At 39.1% G+C, this 21,369-nt stretch overlaps 1 protein-coding gene across 3 annotated transcripts in view; it reads right to left on the bottom strand.

Moving 5' to 3' along the window:
• RERE (arginine-glutamic acid dipeptide repeats) overlaps positions 1–21,369 on the bottom strand; it is a 306,083-nt gene that overhangs the window by 255,768 nt on the left and 28,946 nt on the right. For all 3 annotated transcript variants that reach the window (XM_081305735.1, XM_081305737.1, XM_081305736.1), the window contains exon 2: positions 10,697–11,165. In XM_081305735.1, coding sequence (XP_081161861.1) covers positions 10,697–11,021 — 325 coding nt within the window. In that variant the 5' untranslated portion in view covers positions 11,022–11,165. The remainder of the gene's footprint in view (positions 1–10,696; positions 11,166–21,369) is intronic.

The raw sequence follows: 21,369 nt of genomic DNA, 5'->3' as shown, positions 1-21,369 counted from the left end.
AACAATAAACAGGAAAATTTAGAATATATATTTTAAAATAAGTGAAAATTAAATTAAAAAACAAATCTTATAAAAAACAAATATTATGTTTATAAAGATAAATACAGAACCATATGATCTAGTAAACACCACTACTGGCTACACATCCAAAGGCAATAAAATCAGTATGTTGAAGAGACCATCCGAAGTCCCATGTTATTACACCATTATTCATGAGAGCCAAGATATAGAATCAACCTAAGTGTTCATCAACAGATGAATGTGGTGTGTGTGTGTGTGTGTGTGTGTGTGTATAAATAATAGAATACTATTCATCTATTAAACAGAAGAAAATCCTGTCATCGCAATACCATGATGAACCTGGAGAATATTTCTTGGTGAACTAAACTGGGCACAGAAAGACATATACTGCATGATGACCTCACTTGTATGTGAAATCTAAAAATACCGATCTAATGTAAGTAGAAAGACCTAGTAGTAGTGACCAGGGACAGAGGTAGTTATGGGTGAGTAGTCCCTGACCAGAGATGCTGGTCAAGGACCACAAAATGTCATCAAGCACAATGGTGCATGCCTGTAATCCCAGCTGGGGATGTAGCTGAATGGTAGTGCACTCCTGGGTTCAACCCCCAGTACTGCAAATAAATAGGTTTATATAAACTACAGGGTGAAGGGCAGACTACTGAAAAGCTATGCAACTCTGAAATCAAATGGCCATTATTGTTGTTGTTGGTTGTTTGTTTTAAATCAGTAAATACACTTACCTTCAGGGCAGGTACCCAAGAATGATTGAGATGCTGGCTTGAAGGCACCAAAACAATGCAGATAAAAAGTGGGGTTTGGGGGCTGGGGTTGTGGCTCAGCGGTAGAGTGTTCACCTACCACATGAGAGGTCCTGGGTTCAATGTTCAGCACCACATATAAATAAATAAATAAATAAATAAATAAATAAATAAATAAATAAATAAAATAAAGATGATATTGTGTCCAACTACAACTAAAAAATAAATATTAAAAAAAGTGGGGTTTTGTGGAGGTAAACACAGCAGTTTGGAGTGCACCTCTCTAGGGAGGGAACTAAGGAGTAGGTGCTCATTTTTCATGTAATTTTAAATAGAAATGAAAGGGTCCTTGCCTGTGCCATGGTCAGACTGAAATTTTAAATTCTTTCTTCCTTTCCTGATAAAACACAATCCCACATTATGCCATGTTATTATATATCATAATTTTACCTCCTCTACCCACACTCCTCTTGACCAAGAAAGCTACATATGAACCAGCACAAACTGCACTGCATGTCTCGATGTCAGTCCTCGATTTACCAATCTCACACACATAGCAAAACAAACTATTTCTAAACATCTGTATGTGATAACAAGTTCTCACACTGGGCTTTAGTGCAGTGTTCTGATCAAGCGAATGCAACGGGGACCATGTGTCCATTTGCAAACTGAACTGTTCCCTAATTTTGTTGTGGGGAACTACCTGAGCTCCATCATGTACAGGTTTATAGGAAACAAACTGGGGTGATACAGACATGGAATTCAAGCTGAACCAACTGAAATTACTCTTCTGGGACTGTGTTCACCTACTACATGTGAGTCCTGGGTTCAATCCAGTTGACTGACAGCAAGGGCAGGGAAAAACTGAAGGGCACCTATTCCACGGGAGCATCCAGGTACAGTGGTCAGTAGTTCCCACTAACCACAGCACTTTTTATTTTTGAGAAAGGGTCTCGCTAAATTGCTTATGGCCTCACTAAATTGCTCAGGCTGACCTTGAACTTGTGATCTTCCTGCCAAACGGATGGGATTACAGGCAGGTACCACCATGCCCAGCACTATCCCCCTTTTTCATATGTGTATTTTGTATTTATGCATATGTACAGTCACTCTTGGTTTTAACCAGTTCTCACAGGTCTGTGCCATTTTACACACTAGCCATATAACCCTGGCCTCTGAGCCTTTGTTTCATCTATATATTAGGGAAAGAAAGCCTATGTCTTACAGGGATATTTTAAGAACTAGAAACAATATGTGAAAAGCAAGGCCAGCACTAGAAAAAATGGTGATGAGTACCATCCATGGTTGATACTCCCTCATGACTTTCTACTTAGACCCAATAAGCTCACAGTTCTCTTTGCAAACAAACACAACACTTAATTAATCAATCAATCAATCAATCAATTAATTAATTTGCAGTGCTAGGGACTGAACCCAGGGGACAAATACTCTACCATTTTTTAAAATTCATTTTAAGACAGGATCTCACTATTTCTGAGGATGGCCTTTAACTTGCAATCCTCCTGCCTCAGCTTCTCCAAGTCACTGGGATTATAGGTATGTGCCACCACACACCTGTCACTTTAGTAGAAGATCCAAATCATTTCCAATTAACTAAGTTGAAATTTAATTCCTCTGCTCCTCCTGTTGAACTGTAATGCATTATACATTTCACATCAAACTCTCAGGCCAGGAAATCACATTTTCTTTTTCCCTTTAAAAAAGTTTTTGGCTATGCAGAATGACACATGCCAGTAATCCCAGTGAGGAGGAAGATCGCAAGTTCAGACCAGCCTCAGCAACTTAGTGAGACCCTGTCTCAAAATAAAAAATTTTAAAAAGCTGGGGTTGTAGCTCAGTGTTAAAGTGATTCCTAATATACATTAAAAGGGAATTTTCCCTGAGTTCAGAAAGAACATAAAATATCAACAGAAATTAAAAACTGGCACACTATGATGTACTGAAAAATAAATGCAATTTCTAAGGGAACATAAATAAGAGATAATGCAGTCACTTGGCCCTGGGTAACTCAAACCTCAGTCCACCCAGCAACAAAGGTCTGCCTGCCTATTATACATTGAATTTATATAACAATATCCTGATCCCCATTACCTCAGAAAGCATCTCGGAATATTGGTAAAATAGAGTAGTTGCACATTTAATAAAGTCATAATTATGCTACAGATGTAATGAGTTAAATGAAGTAGAGTAGACCCTAATCCAATACTGCTAGTATCCTTATACACAGGAAAAATTTTGAAAAGACAAAAGAGATATGTATATAAGGAGAATGCTAAGTGAAGACTAAAATCATGCCACCACAAACTTTAAGACAAGTGAGTGTCCCTAACAGCTTCTTCCCCAGCTCCTTCAGAGGGAATATGACCCTGCCAGTCTCTAGGCTCCAGAACTACAAACTAACATATTCCTGTTTCCCACACCAGTGTTTTGTTGTAGCAGCCCTGTCAAACTATCACCACCTCCCAAATAAAAGACCTGCAGATGACTGTGGAAATGAATGACAGCTCACAGAAGGTTTGGTGTGCTGGACAGAGACCATGGGCTTTCTCCTGCTGGCAATTCACAGGAAGGCTTTGCCAGGTTGACATTAGGTCTCTCAAGTAATAACAAATTATAAGCAGGAATTCAGTTTCCTTTATGCCAAAATTCAGGTTCCAATCATCACAAAACTTTTACTGTACCCCAAAATAAGACACCTCAAAATAAGAATGTCTCAAGGAGATATGCATGTCATATCCACCTAAATTCCTTCTAAATATTAGTCCTGGAAAACCAAAATGCCAGGGTTTTGTTTAACTTTATCTGGAGGAAGAAGTGTTTGAGTGATTTCTTTAAGACAAGCTTTCAATGCCTCAGAGAATGAAGACTAAAACTAAATGCAGCCTCTAAATCACAGAATAGCGCATCAGTGAAAAAAAAAAAAAATCAGTAGCTAAATGTGAGGTTGCACCATTTGGTAAAGGCCAGGACTCCCTTCCCTCTTAAAATAGGAACTTTAAAGACTGAAAGGGAAATTATCCATTCAGAAAAGTTCCATGTTTAACTTTTCTTTTCTAGTAAACTTTTCACTGAAGTACAACACGTACAGAGGAAAGTGCAAAGCATGGTAAATGTTCACACAGTGAACAAACCCATGTGAACAGCATCACCACAGCCTGCTTTCCCACACTGCACTCGGACATCTGGCCCACAGTCCAGCCTCTCCTGACTGTCAAACACCCAAGATTAGCCATGCCTGTTCTTAAATGCTATGTAAAAGGAATCATATACTATTAGACTCTTTTGCAACCACTCATCAATTTGGTAAGTCTACTTTTAATAATTTTTTAAAATATGTATATTCCATTTTAATTCAAATTAGACTCACAGGTCTCATTTTGCCTAATTTGGATTTTTCCCAGATTAAATTCAACATGAATCAAAAGAAATTAACCCTTTAGTATTCAATGTATAATCACTTCTACTTTCCAGGTCATTATCCAGTTCAAGTCCCAATTCCTAAAAACAGAAAATTTTGCACATAAAAAGGGGCAATGCCAGGGAAGTGAACAGGAGAAGTCAGGTGTACTGGGCTGAGCTCCAAAGAAAGCCAAGAGGTGAGGGAACTGCTTTAATAGCATTGATCCTGGGGAATGTGCCCAAGTGCAACACAAAAGCCAGTGGGAAGCCAGTGAAAAATCCTGGTTTATTATCTCCTCAGAGCAGTTTAAAAACAAAGCTGTTGGTAAGCAAATTTTTGTTTGTATTGCCTGTGGGGGGCGGGGGGGGGATGTTGCTTAAGGAGAAAAAAGGAAGTACAGAGACACCTGCTGAATTCTGAGAGGCCTGTTAACTCAGGGTGAGCCAGTTTGCCCTCACAAATCCTGGATTCTATTGTTTTCAAATTCCTGGTTTTTCCAGAAGTCACAGCCAATTTAATTTTCCTCAAAGGCACATGGACTGGTGTCTTCGAGTGGCCCTTGGGCTGGAATTCCCCACAGGGTCCATGAACCCATTCCTAAAATCTATGGTAAAACCTATACTTGTGCAAGGGTAGGAAGAGGTAAGGAAAAGGACCTGAGCATCTGTGACAACCTAGTTCAGGTGGCACTAGAAACCTTCCTCCTATCAGGGGCTCATGATTGAGTTATTCCTAGCCACAAGATCTCCCAGTCTGAAATTGGTAGAGCTGGTATTGGGGCCCACACTGTGGCCCCAAGGGCAGAATGCCATTCACATTCTGGTATCTGTTTTGCAATCCTAGAACTTCTGTTTGTCTGCTATTGTGATACCTACCTTCCTGTGTTTCAATTTGTATTTTCTTTGATTTATTACAAAGATTAAATATCTTTCATTGATTGGTTATTTGTATTTTGTATGAATGGCTCTTTGCCTGTACTTCTAGTGAGGTGTTACGAGGAGCAGGCCGTGCCCTGCTCTGAGTTACTCCATGTTGTAGAGAATAGTAGTTTGACATGAGCTGCTGTATTTTGAATTCAAGTGAGAAGGCAGAGTGATGTGATAACCCGACAATAGATGACCACTAGACATTGGACACATAGAACTTACTGAACAACACCCAGATGCACAGCACAATCATAAATTATAAACTGATACAGTAATAATGCTAACAAAAAATGACCCCCTGTGAGCTTAATAAATTAAGTCAGAAGCACACAGATCCTGGGCATATCAAACACAATATCAGAGAAACCACACCTGACTCTGAGCTCATCAAACACATCATACCACTGAATGATGCAACTCTCTTCTGAAACACATAAAAGGAAGGACACGTACGATAGCGGTACAGCAACACACTGACCCTGTCTCCTGGTCACTTATCAGAACCTTTGCCCAGGACCAATGCCACAGCAACTCCAACTCTGTATTGGGCTTCAGTTCAATGAGATTTCTCCTGTGACAAATGGACCATTTTGAATTGACACTTGCAGCTGGCACTGTGAAACCACTTGTTCCTAGGACACTCCCTCTACTCTGCCATGTGAACTGGTGGGCTAAAACCCTTATGTGACCACCTGCAGTGACTCTTTGCAGTTGTACCTGCTCCTTGCCTTTGTTTCAAGGGTCTGTGCATGACCCTGAAACCCTGTGGCCATCTTAGCCTTTCTGTAACTTACATATATATAATTGTATGAAACAAGATGTGTGACTTGTTTTAGATATTAGTAATTAAAATTGAAACAGAGTAAAATAACTGTGATTGCCTCAGTGATAACACCTATGAATATTTTCAGTGAATTAAAGCTGATAAAAAAGTGATAAAAAAGGAGGCAATGTTCTAGACCAAATTAAAGTTCCATAACCACAAACTTCAGTTCTTTGTTTCTTATATATAAAACTTATCTTCATAAAAAATTAAATTTCACACTTTGTTCATGAAAAGGCAGAATTTTCTAATAGTTAGTGCCACGGCATTCTATGTCTTTCCTTCTAGCACTTATACCAGTAATCATTTTCCATTTATTTCTATTATTTTAGAATTGATATCTGTAGATGCATATAGATGATAAAAACTTGAAAAACTCAAATTTGGGGCTGGATGCCATGGTGCACATCTGTAATCTCAACTACTCAGGAGGCTAAATTAGGATTACGAATTCCAGGCCGGTCTGAGCAACACAGTGAGACCCTGTCTCAAGATTTAAAAATTACAAGGGCTGAGTTGGGGGAACATATAGTTCAGTGGTAAAGTGCCCCTGGGTTTAATCCCCAGTACCTGTAATCCCTCCACCCCCACCCCCCCAAAAAAAAACCCTGAATTTTGACTTTTTTCCTTTCCCTCTCTTGTATGCACTGCAGATTTCTGTCATCCAAGGACTATATCTAAAGTAACAGCAGTCACAAAATTATAAGCTGATATGACAGAATACAAGCAAGAGAGAACCAGCTTAACAGGAAGCATGTTTCAAAGAACATCTTCCTTTTTTTTTTTTTTTTTTTTTTTGAGAGAGAGAGAGAATTTTTTAATCTTTATTTTTTAGTATTTTCGGCAGGCACAACATCTTTGTTTGTATGTGGTGCTGAGGATCGAACCCGGGCCGCACGCATGCCAGGCGAGCGCGCTACCACTTGAGCCACATCCCCAGCCCGTCTTCCTTTTTTTTTTTAAAAAGTCACTTATATTACAATTAACTGGTTCTGCAAGAACTTGGTTCCTTATCCAAATAACAGACAACACACATGCCAAAATTTTTAGTGCCCCCCCCAATAAGAATTTAACTTTCTGACCACTTCTACCTGGATCAGGAATAGATGAATGAAACTCCCTAGTATTTACTGAAAGTAGCAGAAAGAAATTAATACGCCACCTACAGTAAACTAGAAATTGATATCCCATGCTCAGGAAGCCCAGAAGGGAAATCTGGCAGCACACAGCCGAGTAATAAATCAATCCATTACTGTGACAGTCTTCTGAACAGTAGAGTTACAGATGAAAGATGACAAAGAAGTAAGATCACAAGAATGGTACATAGCCACACAATGTTTTGGGCTTTTTGATATTGTTGTTGTTGGTGGTGGTATTGTTTTTTGTTGTTTTTTGTTTTGTTTGTTTGTTTTTGTTTTGTTTTGTTTTACATTTATTTTTTAGTTGTAGTTGGACACAATACCTTTATTTATTTATTTTTATGTGGTGCTGAGGATCGAATCCAGGGCCTCACGCGAGCTAGGTAGAGCACTCTACCGCTGAATCACAACACCAGCCCGGTGGTGGTGTTTTTTAATGAGTCTGTTAAATCATTCACTGGGAAATAAATGATTCAAGACAGGATTTCAGGGCTAACATCAGTAATAGTAAGTTTTTTAAAAAATGTTTTTAGAAATTATGTATTCCACAAGTATTATGCAATACCCACTATGTATAAACTTCTGTCAAAGATGCCTGAAATTCTATGATAAGCAAAAACAGATTTGCCATTCTGGAGGAAGGAGACAGATATTAATTCTAAAATAATGAAAATAAATAAAAAATTATTACTGCTTCAAGTGCTAGAAGGAAAGATATAGAATGCCACAGCAGTATCTATTAGGAAATTCTATTATTCCCTGAACAACAAAGTAGAGCAAACTATGTACATAGCATTTACAATGTATTATGTAAGTAATCTAGAGCAGTGCATAATCAGGAGCATGTGCATAGGTTATGTGCACATACACCATGTTATATAGGGCCTGAGCATCTGCAGACTTTGGTAACCAAAGGGGACTGAAACCAGTCCCCCATTTATATTGAGAGATGCCTGACTGTACACATTACTTCCCAAAGCACTTCATTTGATATAACTAAAAAGAACCAATTAAAAGTTGTTTGTGTTGTGAGGTTTTTTTTTTGTTTTTGTTTTTGTTTTTTTTTAATTTTCAAAAAAGAACCATTTGAGGGCTGAGATTGTGGCTCAGTGGCAGAGCGTTTGCCTCACATGTACGAGGCACTGGATTCACTCCTCAGCAAAATAAACAAACAAACAAACAAATAAACAAATAAATAGTGAATGAATAAAAGTATTGTAAAGAACTGTTGACAAATGCTCCTTTAGCAATGTACTTCCACAGATTCTTGGAAAGGTCAAGAAAGGAAGACTTCCTGTCATTGTGTAACATGTGCAAGAAGAATGTACAACATTTCCCAAACTCGTCTTCTCAAAACTAGTTTTTCTTAGGGAGAAAGCCACAGAAACAGGGTGCCATGATCCCATAAATGGGGAAAACAGCAGGTGATTTTCATATTAAGATGTTTCCTTAACTGCAGGGCTTCTCGAGTCATTGATTATACAACTCATGAGGGGACAGTTTGGGGAGCATTTCCTGCACATATCTGACTACTAACATGTTGGTGAATGGTCTACACTACACAAAACTAATGTCCCAGGACTGGGGATATAGCTCAGTTGGTAGAGTGCTTACCTTGCACGCACAAGGCCCTAGGTTCAATCCTCAGCTCTACCCCCCCCCCAAAAAAAAAAAGGAACATCCCATCTTATACAAGGTGAGAAAGGCTGGCATTGACACTAAATGCAGCAACTGGTATTTGGACAAGGAAGGACCACATATTAAATGTGCTAACACGTTATATCAAGAGAAAAGGAGCTGGGTGTGGTGGCACATGCCTGTTATCCCAGAGACTCAGGAGGCAAAGGCAGTACTGCAAGTTAAAGACCAGCCTCAGTAACTTACTGAGGTCCAAAGCAACTTAGCAAGAGCCTATCTCAAAATAAAAAGGGTCGAAATGATGCTCAGTGGCAACAGCTTCCCTGGGTTAAATCCCTACTCCTCAGGGCAGGGGGTGGGGGGTGGGGGGTGGGGGCTGGCAATGACTTCCCTTATTTTTATCACAATGTAATAATTATCTGAATGAGTTTAAACATATTCTGTTCCTTTCTCAGGATTTAGAAGTAAACAGGCCCTTAGTGAACAATGTTGAAGCATTCTTACTGTCCAATATCTAAATACCGATAGTACAACCTACATGAGATTAAATCTCCATAGCAAAACTCCAACTTCTCTAAAACCTTCACCTTTGTTTCTGTTCTTGTTTCTCTGTGTTTTTTTGCAGAGCTGGGGATCCATCTCAGGTCCTCATGAATGCTAGGCAAGTGTTCTATCACTGAATACCAGTGATAAAGTACTCTACCACTAAACCTCCAATTCGATGTCACATACATATCTTCTTTGTTGATCTTCAACCAAGAAATCATAGCTGTGAATACAGGTTTGTCTGTGTAAATTCTGATACTGGTTATCTTTTGAAAATCAAAACTAATTCCAATGGTACCAAAATATAGTTTGGAACTTTTTGTGAAGTTCAGACAGCTACAGCACCATTAAAATGACTGTGGCAGGTTAATGACATAACATAGTTAAGTCCTTCAATCCCTGTCTTGGAAAAACATTAGACTGAGTGACCTATTAATTAAATCTATGCAACTGTTGTCACTACTCAGCAGTGTAAGTAATTCAAACAAAATGACTTTCACTGTTTTTATGGCTCCTATATGAAAAATGTCTTCACTGGTGTCCAACACATTCCGAAACACTCACTTCCAAGCATCTCAGTTAAAAGCTGGGTCTGCCTCCTTGAGCAAAGCCATAAACTTCAAAACTCTCAGGGGTCAAAATTTATTTTCTAGAAAACCATGCAGGTTAGTTAAACTACATGTATTATCACTTATTAGTGAGCCTGAAGCTCAATTATTTGGGAAAGGAGGTCAAGGGGAACAATAAACCTTGGTCAGGCCAGGCACGGTGGCACAGTGGCACGTGCCTGTAATCCCACTAGATTGAAAAGCTGAGGCAGGAGGACTGCGAGTTCAAAGGCTGCCTCAGCACTCAGTGCGACCCTGACTCTAAATAAAATACAAAATAGGGCTGGGGATGTGGCTCAGTGGTCCAGTGCTCTTGAGTTCACAATCCCATGTACCCACCCCACCCAAAAAATAACAATAAATAAATAAATAAATCTTGGTCAGGAGGCCATTAAAAATAACTTTCTAGCTCTGGTCAATGTTGTTCCCATGTAAAACTGTGATTTCAAGCATCTTCGGGTTTACTCAAGTTTGCCATGTATGTTTTTCATTCTGCAGGGTCATCACAGCCCAATTTGTAGTTGAAGATGAAAAGCAAGGATGGATCCAAAAAGACAAAAAATACTAAGCATAGAATTAAATGAGAGAGCAAGCAGCATGAGGAAAACAAGGGAAGAATTTATAAATGCACAACCAGGACAGGAAGCCAAATCAATAAAGACACAAGCAAGAAAGTGGCTCCCGCGTTCACTACCCAAACTACTGTCTGCTTGCCTAGTTCAAGGCCTCCTCACCATAATGCAGGGTTTACCTTCTCTCCACACTGTGGTTAACCTCTCCCACAAGCACCCTGGCAACTCAAGGGCTCCTTACCTCCTGGCCTGTAGACCACATCGTCCTCAGTGATGTAGGATGTTATCTCTCCTGTATCTGTCCTTTCATAACGAGATTTTTTTTTTGGTGGTTTCTTTTTGTTCTTCTTTGTGGACTCCTCTGTGGTGGCACTATTGTTGTCATTGTCCTCATCTTCACTGTGATCACTCTCAGCATAATTTTTGGCTCCTCCTTCCAAGGTACAGCTCCTACGTGGCCTTGAATTCTCACTCTCTCTTGCTTTGTCTCTTTTTTCTCTCTCTCGGTCCCGGTCTCGGTCTCGGTCCTTGTCTTTGTCTTTGTCTTTGTCTTTGTCTGCTGTCATGATTCTCCACGTGCCTTCTTCTGTCCTCTCACGGCTAGGCCTCCGTGAAAGGTAGACAGTAAGCCTGGGCTTCAGTCTTCTGAATTTCTCACTCAATTCCAGGGAAAATCCAACCACTCCAACAACCCCGACGTTTCAAAAATGCTACCAGAGTGGGGGGGAAAGAGGGAGAAATTGGTTTTACTTTAATGTTTCCTCTTATTTCCTCCTTTAAATAATGTTTTGTTTAACAGTTCTATCAGTCATGCTTTAGATCTAACTCTTCCCACAGGCCATCGTTAGGAACTAGAACAAGTGACATGCAGTTTCAACATACAGCTTTTGGGCTCAACTAGCAAGTGGTCAGGGGATTTCTTCTATCAAGAATAAAAACTGTCTGTACATATATGAGTAAACTATATTTCTGTACACCAACTGTTTTCTCCTTTTTAAAGAAAATGTAAAGTATACCCCAGTGGTCAATATATAACAGGAATAATTTCCAAAGGAACTTCATAACCCACAATATAAAGAAGGAAAGAACATGCAATAAAATTATTTCCACCTGAAAAAATAATAATTTGGACAGCTGTGGGGAACATTCCAGGATGTCACATAGTGCACTATCTTGTGAAGACTCAGCCTACTACTCTAAATTTCCAGAGCTCCTTACAAGAATAAACACAACATCTGGCTCAAATGAAAATGACAGCTTCAAAACAAGGGCCTTTCAACTACCTTTAATTATATCTTACACATTTTCTCAGTTATGTCTCAGAAAATTGGTTTCTCAAAAGATTTATTATTTCTGCCTTAACAAAACTAACTGCTTCTAAAAACAACCTTCTAGCTTTAGGGACTATTATGTGGTTTTCACATTCTTCCAAATTCCCACTATTAATTGCTTCCCCAATAAATTCCTCTAGAACTAAACCTAACAAGAAAAGTCTGAAGTTTTTAAGGGCCTGCAATGAGAACAGAGAATTCCCCAAGTCCCAACTCAACATACTTCTTATAAAAGTTGTATTATAAGTTAAAAAACACTTTTTGTTTACAAGTCAGTTTGAGACTCCTAAAAACCAATAATTTATCTTGTATAATTTCCCACCATCTTCCCTGATAGCCTATCTCTTTTTCTCAACAATCTTTATTAACACTATCTAGATGCCACACGTTCAGAACTAAGAAGAGCTTGGGATTCTTGTGCTCAATGCTCAAATGCAAAGAAAGGAGGCAAGTGATCAATCTGAGAACCATCTGTTTCTCATGCCATGAAGGCCAGATAGGAAACACCACATGCAAACAAATAAAAGATCAATCCTGTTTACTTATACAACAACAGAAATCCATTTGCCTTAGATGCAGAGAAATTCTCTTGGATCATGCCAAAACCATAAAAATTATCACAGACTTCCCAAAATTTATGGATCAAATCTAACATCACACCTACCCATAAGCAAGTCAAACACCCTTAAAAATTCAGAATAAAACAATGTTAATCAACACCTTTGGATGGTATCAAGGAAGGGACAGTCACACCGACCAACTATAAGCAGGTCAAAAGACCAGAAGCATGCAGTACAAACCAGATCACTTCTTTTCACATCAGAGACTTATTCTCAGACAGGCCTTCAGTTTCCTAGGCATATTCCATTGCCCAAATGAAGCATCTGCTAAACAGACAGGCACGCCACTGGTATTAGCAATTTAAAATACACAAAGAGACATATTATTTTTTTCCATCAGGCGTAAGTTTAGAACATGAACAACTCAATCACATAAGAAAAATAACTACCAGATTGATTCATCCATATTACTCTTTGACATTCTAAATCTATCAAAGTCTACCAGGAGCCCAAAAAGGATGAGAATTGTAAACTGAAAGCTCCTCTAAGTTGCAGTTCAGAATGGAAATACTTCTCATAGGTTTAAAAAAAAGATCATTCTCCCTAGGATTAACAAGACAACCGTTCCAGAAAATTCTATTTTAAAATGTTATTTTAGCACTCAGAGAAGAAAAAAATAATAAATCCAATTGAACATTAAATACTATTCACTATATAAAGTATACATCAATTTCTATTCACAAAGAAAAGAGTTCTTTTTGCCAAAAGTGAGCAAGAAAGTTAAAAAATTCAAATTTGGAAGAAGAATGTGGTTTTTACATTCTTCTAAATTTCCGCATTAATGGAGAAGACACTCACAAAATGAAATCCAGCATATGGGTTAATATAAGATCACTGTTTCTGTTTATGTAAATGTTGGCTATATTTATACAATAGATATATAAATTCATATTTAATATATATTCTTTTTCTTATTGGGGGTTACTGGCAATTGAATTAATTTACCACTGGGGTAATTTACCACTGAGGTATACCCCAGCTCTCTTTTTATTTTCAGACAGGGTCTCACAAAGTTGCTGAGGCTGTCCTTGAACTTGCAATTGTCCTACCTCAGCCTCCTGAGTCACTGAGATCACAGGCCTGCAACCACCACACCCAGTTATATTATGTTATTTATGTATAAATTTACAATGTGTAATAAAGATACATTATAGTCAAGTTTCAGATAATTAAGAACATGGGTAATACAAAGCCAAAGTAAATCCAATTACCTCTTTTACCTGGCTCTAAAATATAGCTCATTAGAGATATATTTTTTTTCTCCTCTGCACTTAACATATTAATCAAATTTTTTCCAAGCCTCAGTATACAGTGACTCATAATATTGCTATCTTTGAAAAAAAAAAAAAAAAAAAGAGACCCAGAGAGGAACCAAATGATACCAAGGACAGCTGTGGCTTCTACTTGATGATAATGATCTACAGGGTAGCAATACAAAAACAGTCATCATTATAGCAACCTAAGGTTTATGAAGCAGATCCCTAACTTGATTCTTTCAACAACTCTGTAATGTGACTTGGACAGAAGCTGTCATCTCCACTTTACAGACTACAAAGCAGCTTGCCTGCACAAGGCTACACAACCAATGAGCAAGGCAGGATTCTACAGCAGCTCTTACAATGTGAATCCTATCTGGTCTGCTCCCTGGGCTGCTGGGGATCCAACCCTTCACAGGCACCCTCTTTCCTACATGTTAACATATGCTGATAATTCACAAACACATATTTGGGAAACTCACTCTGCCTTACTTCTTTCCCCTGTAAAATGATGTTTTTCTTCAGTAAGAAAAGCCAAAAATATGAAGATGTATCCATCTCCTAGTGAAGCAGGAAACACAGTATAACATACTTTAAATAACAATAATAGGAAAGCAATCCATAATCTAGAACACAACTCAGATTCATGAGTGTCAGGCATTTATTGAATAAATGTCCAGTGAATGCTTACTCTGTGCTATTTATTGCTCTTGGTGTTAGGAAACAATAGAGAAACATAAGAAAATCTCTGACTTCATAGAGTTTATATTCCAGGGAGTGAATAGAGGCCATAAACAAAAGAGATCCACACACCTGTGTCAAAGGTTTAATTTTAATTTGATTTGTAAAGCCATGAGACTAAATGAGATGGATCACCAAGAAATTAATGAAATAAAATTTCTGATAAAATTTTTAGCACTCACAAAAACATTTATTCTTCATGTTTGAGTAGGACTATACATAATACAAATTCATAAATTATACATTTCCAAAAGCAGTACTCCAGGGTTCACTGAAATAAAAAGGACATTCCTTTTACTAGTTTCCTGATTACCAAACTAAAGTATGTGATTTTATCTTAACTGATAAAAGTTAGCCAGCTGACTTAATTTAGTTTTAATCTAACCAGGGTCAAGGCCTTCAACAGTCAATGATGCAGCTTTACTTTGGGTTAGTTCAACCTCTACAAACATCTTTTTACCTCTTCAAAATGAAGAAAGAAACACCTCACATACTTCTGAAAACCAAGACAAAGTACCAAAACTTTTAGGCATGCTCAATTCAAACCTCATTTAAGGAAACCACTTCCTGTCACCACTGAAGCTGTCCCAGAAAATGCGACCCTATGATAGAAATGCTTAACAATGGACTGGGAAGGCAAAATCCAAGGTCTAAACATGTGCTGTGTGCTTTAGGTAAATCACTCTACCTATCTTGAGTCACACTTGCACTGCTGTAAAATAAGACAACACCTGGTTAACTTCATAAGGCTACTGCTAAGAATTAAGTATGCCATGTGTACATGCACTTACAAATTGCAAACTGCTTCACAAATGCAAACTCTAGGTAATATATACTTACTTTAGCCATGACTTCTGATCTGCCACAGATGGTAACAGTCAATAGCACACTGTGCTATGCAAGAAAGAAAGGTTGCCAAAACATCTCTATCTGCAGGAAACTTATCTTTCCCATTACAGGATTAAGAAATGAATCATGCAGAATTAACTATGAATGAAGTAAAAATTCAAAAATAACTTCTTTTAGATCATGTTTAAAATTCACTTATCAAAAAAAGCTTGACCCTCCCTCCCTCTTGAGCTTTTGGTCCCTGAGTTCTAATCATCTCAGTTCATCAAGCCAGCTTCTCTGAAGGACACCTGGCTTCTACACAAAATACAGTGAGTGAAATCTGATCAATTATTCCTCGTTCCCCATAGCAAGAAATCTTTGCATTTTCCAAATGCCTAACCACACACCAGCCATCTTGCTCCTGATCATCTTTAGCACTTGCCCAGTGCTCCATCCTCACGTGCCTATTTCAAGTCATCATTCTCCCTCCAGATTCATATAACTGCTTTTAAGAAGTTCCTGTGATTGCACAACTTTCCTTCTGCCTTCATCCCAATCTGTCCTCCAGAGCAGCCATCCAACAAATGCCCCCGCCACGTTTATTTTGTTTTGTTTTTTATTTTGGAGAGGGCAAGGGTAACAGCTTTATTGAGATATAATTCATATACCAAACAATCGACCAATTAAGGCGTACAATTCAAAGCCCACCATTCCTTTTCAAAGATTACAGGTCAAGTCCTGACCACCCTGTCACCTCTCTAGCCTCACCTTTCCCCTACTGTTGTCACCTTTATCCCTCCTATAGGCTAACACCTCCAGATACTCCTTGGGTGCCTAGAATCACACTCCCTTTAGCCTAACTTCTGTTCACCAGCAGTCTCAGAACTTCTGCTATCCAGATCCAGAAAGCCTTCCAGGTCCACCCAAAACCCAGCCTCTCATTCAGCCCCATCCTGCCTATACTACAGTCCCCACAGATCCCACCACTGATACCAACTGTCACTTCTCCACCCACTGCAAATCCATAAAGACAGGGACACCTATCACATCATGTTCTACAAAACAACTCCCACAGAAAAAATCTCTCCCTGTCTCAAATCCAATTCACAGTCTGGAGCCCTCTTCTCATCCTCTACTTTTTCCTGGTCATCATGGGCATCCATCAGCCCTCAGATACCACCCAAAACACAGGTGATCCACAAAGTACTGGTTTGCCAAACTTCTCGTGCTCCAGATGCATGTGAAAACCTGCTGAGAATTTTTTTTTAAAATACCACCTCCCCAGGCCAGTTTTCTCAGGGCCTGTCAACTCCCAAATTTCTGGGAAATTTACAAATATTCACTCACAATCTTAGAAGTTCACCTTCTTATGAAATTTTTCTTTAAAGGGTACAATATAGGGCTGGGGTTGTGGCTCAGCGGTAAAGCGCTTGCCTAGCACACGTGAGACACTGGATTCAATCCTCAGCACCACATAAAAATAAAATAAAGGTTATTGTGTCCACCTAAAAGTAAAACAAATATTAAATAGATAAATAAAGTGTGCAATATGGGAGACCATATCTATTAGATAACAGAAAAGACATCAGCCTAAGCATCCTAAGAACTGCCATATCACCATAAATTATCTATGATCGCCAGACTGATGTCATCCCCACATATCTTCCAATACCTGTCCCTTACAAAGTTTCCTTTTAAAACTTTGAGTAAGGTGCAGCAGTATACACCTGTAATCCCAGCCATTTAGGAGGCTGAGGCAGGAGGATCACAAATTCAAGGCCAGCTAAAGCAATTTAGCTAGATCCTGTTTCAAAATAAAAAGGGCTGAGGTGGCTGGGATTGCAGCTCAGTGGCAGAGCACTCACCTAGCATGATCGGGACAACATAAAAATAAAGGCATTGTGTTGTGTCCATCTACACCTAAAAAAATAAATAAATATATTATATATATATAAATAAAAGAAAGGGCTGGGGATGCAGTTCAGGGATAAAGCATCCACAGGTTCAATCTCCAATACAACCCCCCCCCAAAAGAGCTTGAGTCCCCCCAAAGCACTTCTCACCCTTCACCCTCAAAATTGTCTACATTCTCCTATGCTTGTGTACTCCTTGCTTTTCTAACAAAACTGTTTGTCTCTGCCATGTCTTAAAATTCCTTTCTGCTGGGTTTGACAAGGACCCCAATTCATGAGTTAAGGCCCCCCTCTCTAGGCCCTCCTCAGAGCCACTCCAATGATACTCTCTTCAAATCCAGTTCTACAGACCCCACAATTCAGGGTACTTTCATCAAAAGGCTAATGGCATTATGTCAATCCCCACCTCCAATACTTTAGTGACTTTCCCCCTAGATAATTACCCAAATCCTTCCAATGTTCTGCAAGGCCTTTATCTCACACTCCTCTCCTGCATTATCTGCTAAGCCAGCCCCCGCAATGCTTGCTCAGGTCTCTGAACAGTTCCCGAATCCTCTGTGCATACTTGGCCTGCTGTGTCCCTGCTCTGCTTCTCTCCTAGCCTATGTACCTCGTACCTCTTCTCTTCCTTTAGGTCATGGCTCACCAGCAGCTTCTTCAGGATAGCCATTCTCATCCAGATTACAATGTTAGACTCCCTTCAAAGCACATTCACCGTCTGTACCTTTTACATTTATTTCTGTGACTTGATTAACTTTTCTCTCCACCTCAAGCTAAAAATTTCATGAGGAATAAGCCCTTGGCCATCTTGCCCTCTCCTGTATTTCACATCCTAACAGCACACAAAGACAAGGAATCTTCCACATCCTAACAGCACACAAAGACAAAGAATCTTCCTTTTCTCCCTCTCACACATTAGCTAAGTCAATAAAAATGGCATTATGATGAGACTTTAATTTGGGAAAGAAAATATTTCATTAATTACTAAAGTGGTACTTGAGTCGGCTCATAAACCCTGACTAAGACAAGGAGAAGCAAAGAAAGGGAGAAAGCCATTTGGTGGGAGAAACTTCAGCACTCATTTAGACAGCTATCCTGAAAGGGTGGGGTAGGGAGTAAGTTTAGTAGAGAAGATAGAATGGATAATGGAAGTGCCTAAAATCATAAAGCTCTGACACTCACTGGGCCCATAATACACACTAAACACTCTGCACATTAGCTCACTTCATCTCCACCACAAGGGTGACAATATAATTTATCATCTAAAATAACACATCTGAGAGTGAAAGACAATAACAGGAAAAACATGCAAACCAAACCAGACCATATTATTTCCCCAACTCTAACCCCTATTCTGTAGGTACTGCTATTATGTGCACGTTACCAACACAAGTGTAAAGCACAGAGAGAGGCTGAGCAGTTTAACCAAAATCACACAGCTAATGTGTTACACTTAGTTTATGAACTAAAACTGCTGACTCCCGAACCAAGACCTCATGCATGCTAGAAAAGTGTTCTACCACTGAGCTACATCTCCAAATACAAGAGCCCGTCCTCTCAAGGATAAGTCCAAGTTACCCAACACAAGGCTAAGCAAACATGATGTGGCAGGTTCCTGGGTTCAATCCCCAGCATGGGATGGAGAGAGGGCTTGGTATCACTGCAAACAACATTGCAATCCACTATCTCTGAGGTCTAAGTAAGGAGCTGACACATCTCCAGTGCTTCCACCTTGTCACTTCTGCACTGACAAAAAGCAGCAGCTCACCCTGTGGGTCTTGCCTACCAGAGACAGCTACAGCCAGTACACCACAGAAAGCCAAGGAAGCATTCTACAGCTGGGGAACTCGCTTTCAAGGGTAAATCAATTTTCTTTTCCTCAACTCTTTCATATCAACATGCCTGGGAAAGAAAATGTAATGACTTTTGCTCTGGAAAAGGAAATGTCACTCAACACTTGTATGCACTGCTTAAGAAATAAGGCATTCTTTCAACAGCAACCTGCTGTGCAGAACACATCAAAACATGCCTGGAACAACGAGTAAGGTGCAAAGTGACACTGAAATGTGGAGTCAGCAGACCTGCAGGCCCATGTGGAAATAAAGTGTTGTTATCTGAAACTTAACGTGGTACTGAGAGTAGTCTGTTCATGCTTAAAGTCCTTCCACTTGACCAAATCCAACCACAGAAGCAAATGACTTCAAGAATCTCTGCATTCTTGGTTCTTGAATTCTCTACATTTATGGTTTTGTGAATATTCAAACACAATCAATCCTGTTTATATATTTATTCTCAGAACACATGCCTTATGGAAGGAGCCTGAACAGCTGTGATGGGACACAAGTCAAATTCAGAAAGCAGCCTTTGTGGTAGCAGAGCAGGAGGCACAGAGTGAACACTCTCACCCTAAATAGCTTAGAGCTAGAAGGGGCACTTGCTAGTCTCCAGAGGCCTTGGGAGAAACTGAGAACCAAGATGGGGGACCCTGACAACTACAAAAGCTCACTTCTTTCCATAAGACATAATAATAACATGGAAACACTGGAGAGAGTAGAAAAGTACCCAGTACAGCAAAACTCTAGGTTACAATTAACAACCAAATTAAATTAAATGAACAATATATTATCTTTATTATTTGAAGAAAGAATCCCCAAAGATAAGGTTGCTCCAGATTTCCAGTAAAAATTAAAAGTCCTGCCTTTCAAGAAAACACACACCCATTCATATAAGCAATTACTTTCCTATATTGTGGCAAGGGGGGGTCCTGAAGATTGAGCCCAGGGGTGCTTTACTACTGATCTACATCCCCAGCCCTCCCCCACCTCAGACAGGGTCTTCCTGGTTACCCAGGCAGGCCCTGAACCTGCAATCCTCCACCCCAGCCCAGAGTTGCTGGGATTACAGGAGTGCACCAACTCACCCAGCTCCTTCCTATACTTTTAAATGCAAACAAACCTTCTGACAATAACATGCAGATTCTTATAATCCTATACTTGGTCTATAATTATGTCTCCTCTATTCAGTTAAGGAAAACTCACTGCTCACTCTAAACAAAGGCTTCACAACTGTGGTACATTTAACAATTAGGACCAGAAATATTCTTGTTGTGGGAGACTGTGCTGTAAATTATAGGACTTTTGGAAGCATTTCTGGCCTCACACAAGTTGATTCTGGGAGCACAATACACTCTGTCCCAATTAAATACACAAAATGTCTTCAGATATGGCCAATATATCCTCTTGGAAGCAAATATGCTCACAGCTGAAAACCACAACTTTAAACAAGTTATTTTTCTACTGAAGGTATTTTAAAGGGTTAAGCATCTGTGTTGCTTTATTTCAAAATTATGCCTAATATGGAATCCATGAAACTAACACTATTACAAAAACTATAATGTGCCATGTTCTTTGTTCTCTGAAATAAACTGGATTAATTCAAGCATGGCCTGAAACAGTAATTACACAGATGTTTGAAGCTGAATTAAGAAAACAGAAGCAAATATACCAAGAATCCTGGTGTTGACTGGCAAGCCTTGAAGATTACAAAAAGCAATATTAGGTGACCTGCCTTGTTCACAAGGCCAAGAGAAGATTTCTACTGTGCACAACTAAAGAGAAACCTGTGTCCACAATACCAAGAGCAAGGGATAAATGCCTGAAAACCCAAGTCTCTGGCATAAAACAGGAAAAGGATTCTTAAACTTACCTAACCCAGAGCAAGGCAGTAAACAGGAAATGAAAAGCAGAATAAATATAAACACCAAGCAGATGGATAAATAAAACGTGGCAAATTCACACAATAGAATATTGTTCAGTGACAAGAAACGAAGTACTGATACATACCACAACATGGATGAACCTGAAAAACATGCTATTTTAAAAATTGGTCACAAAAGCCCACATACTGTGTGACTCCATTTACATTAAATGTTCAGAGAAGGAAAATCCATAGGAACAAAAAGCAGATTCATTGTTTAGGTCTAGAGTTTGGGGGAAGGGGTAAATGGGGTTTTCTGCCATGGTTATGGGGTTTCTTTTAGGGTTAATAAAACAGCTTATGATAGCTGCCAGTTATCTGTGAACATAGTAAAAGTCATGTACATTTCAAATAGATAATATGTGAATTATATCTCAATAAAACTGTTTTTAAAACATATGCACATAAGCAAGCAGTATCCTTACAAACTAGTAAGAAAAAGTTCAAGCTTTGCTACAACAAAACA

Source organism: Spermophilus citellus (genome assembly GCF_964194105.1).
Source record: "Spermophilus citellus genome assembly, chromosome: 9".
In the NCBI taxonomy this organism is placed as follows: Eukaryota; Metazoa; Chordata; class Mammalia; order Rodentia; family Sciuridae; genus Spermophilus; species Spermophilus citellus.
Note: the sequence above shows the minus strand (reverse complement) of the source record. Positions and strands in the feature narration are given on the sequence as shown.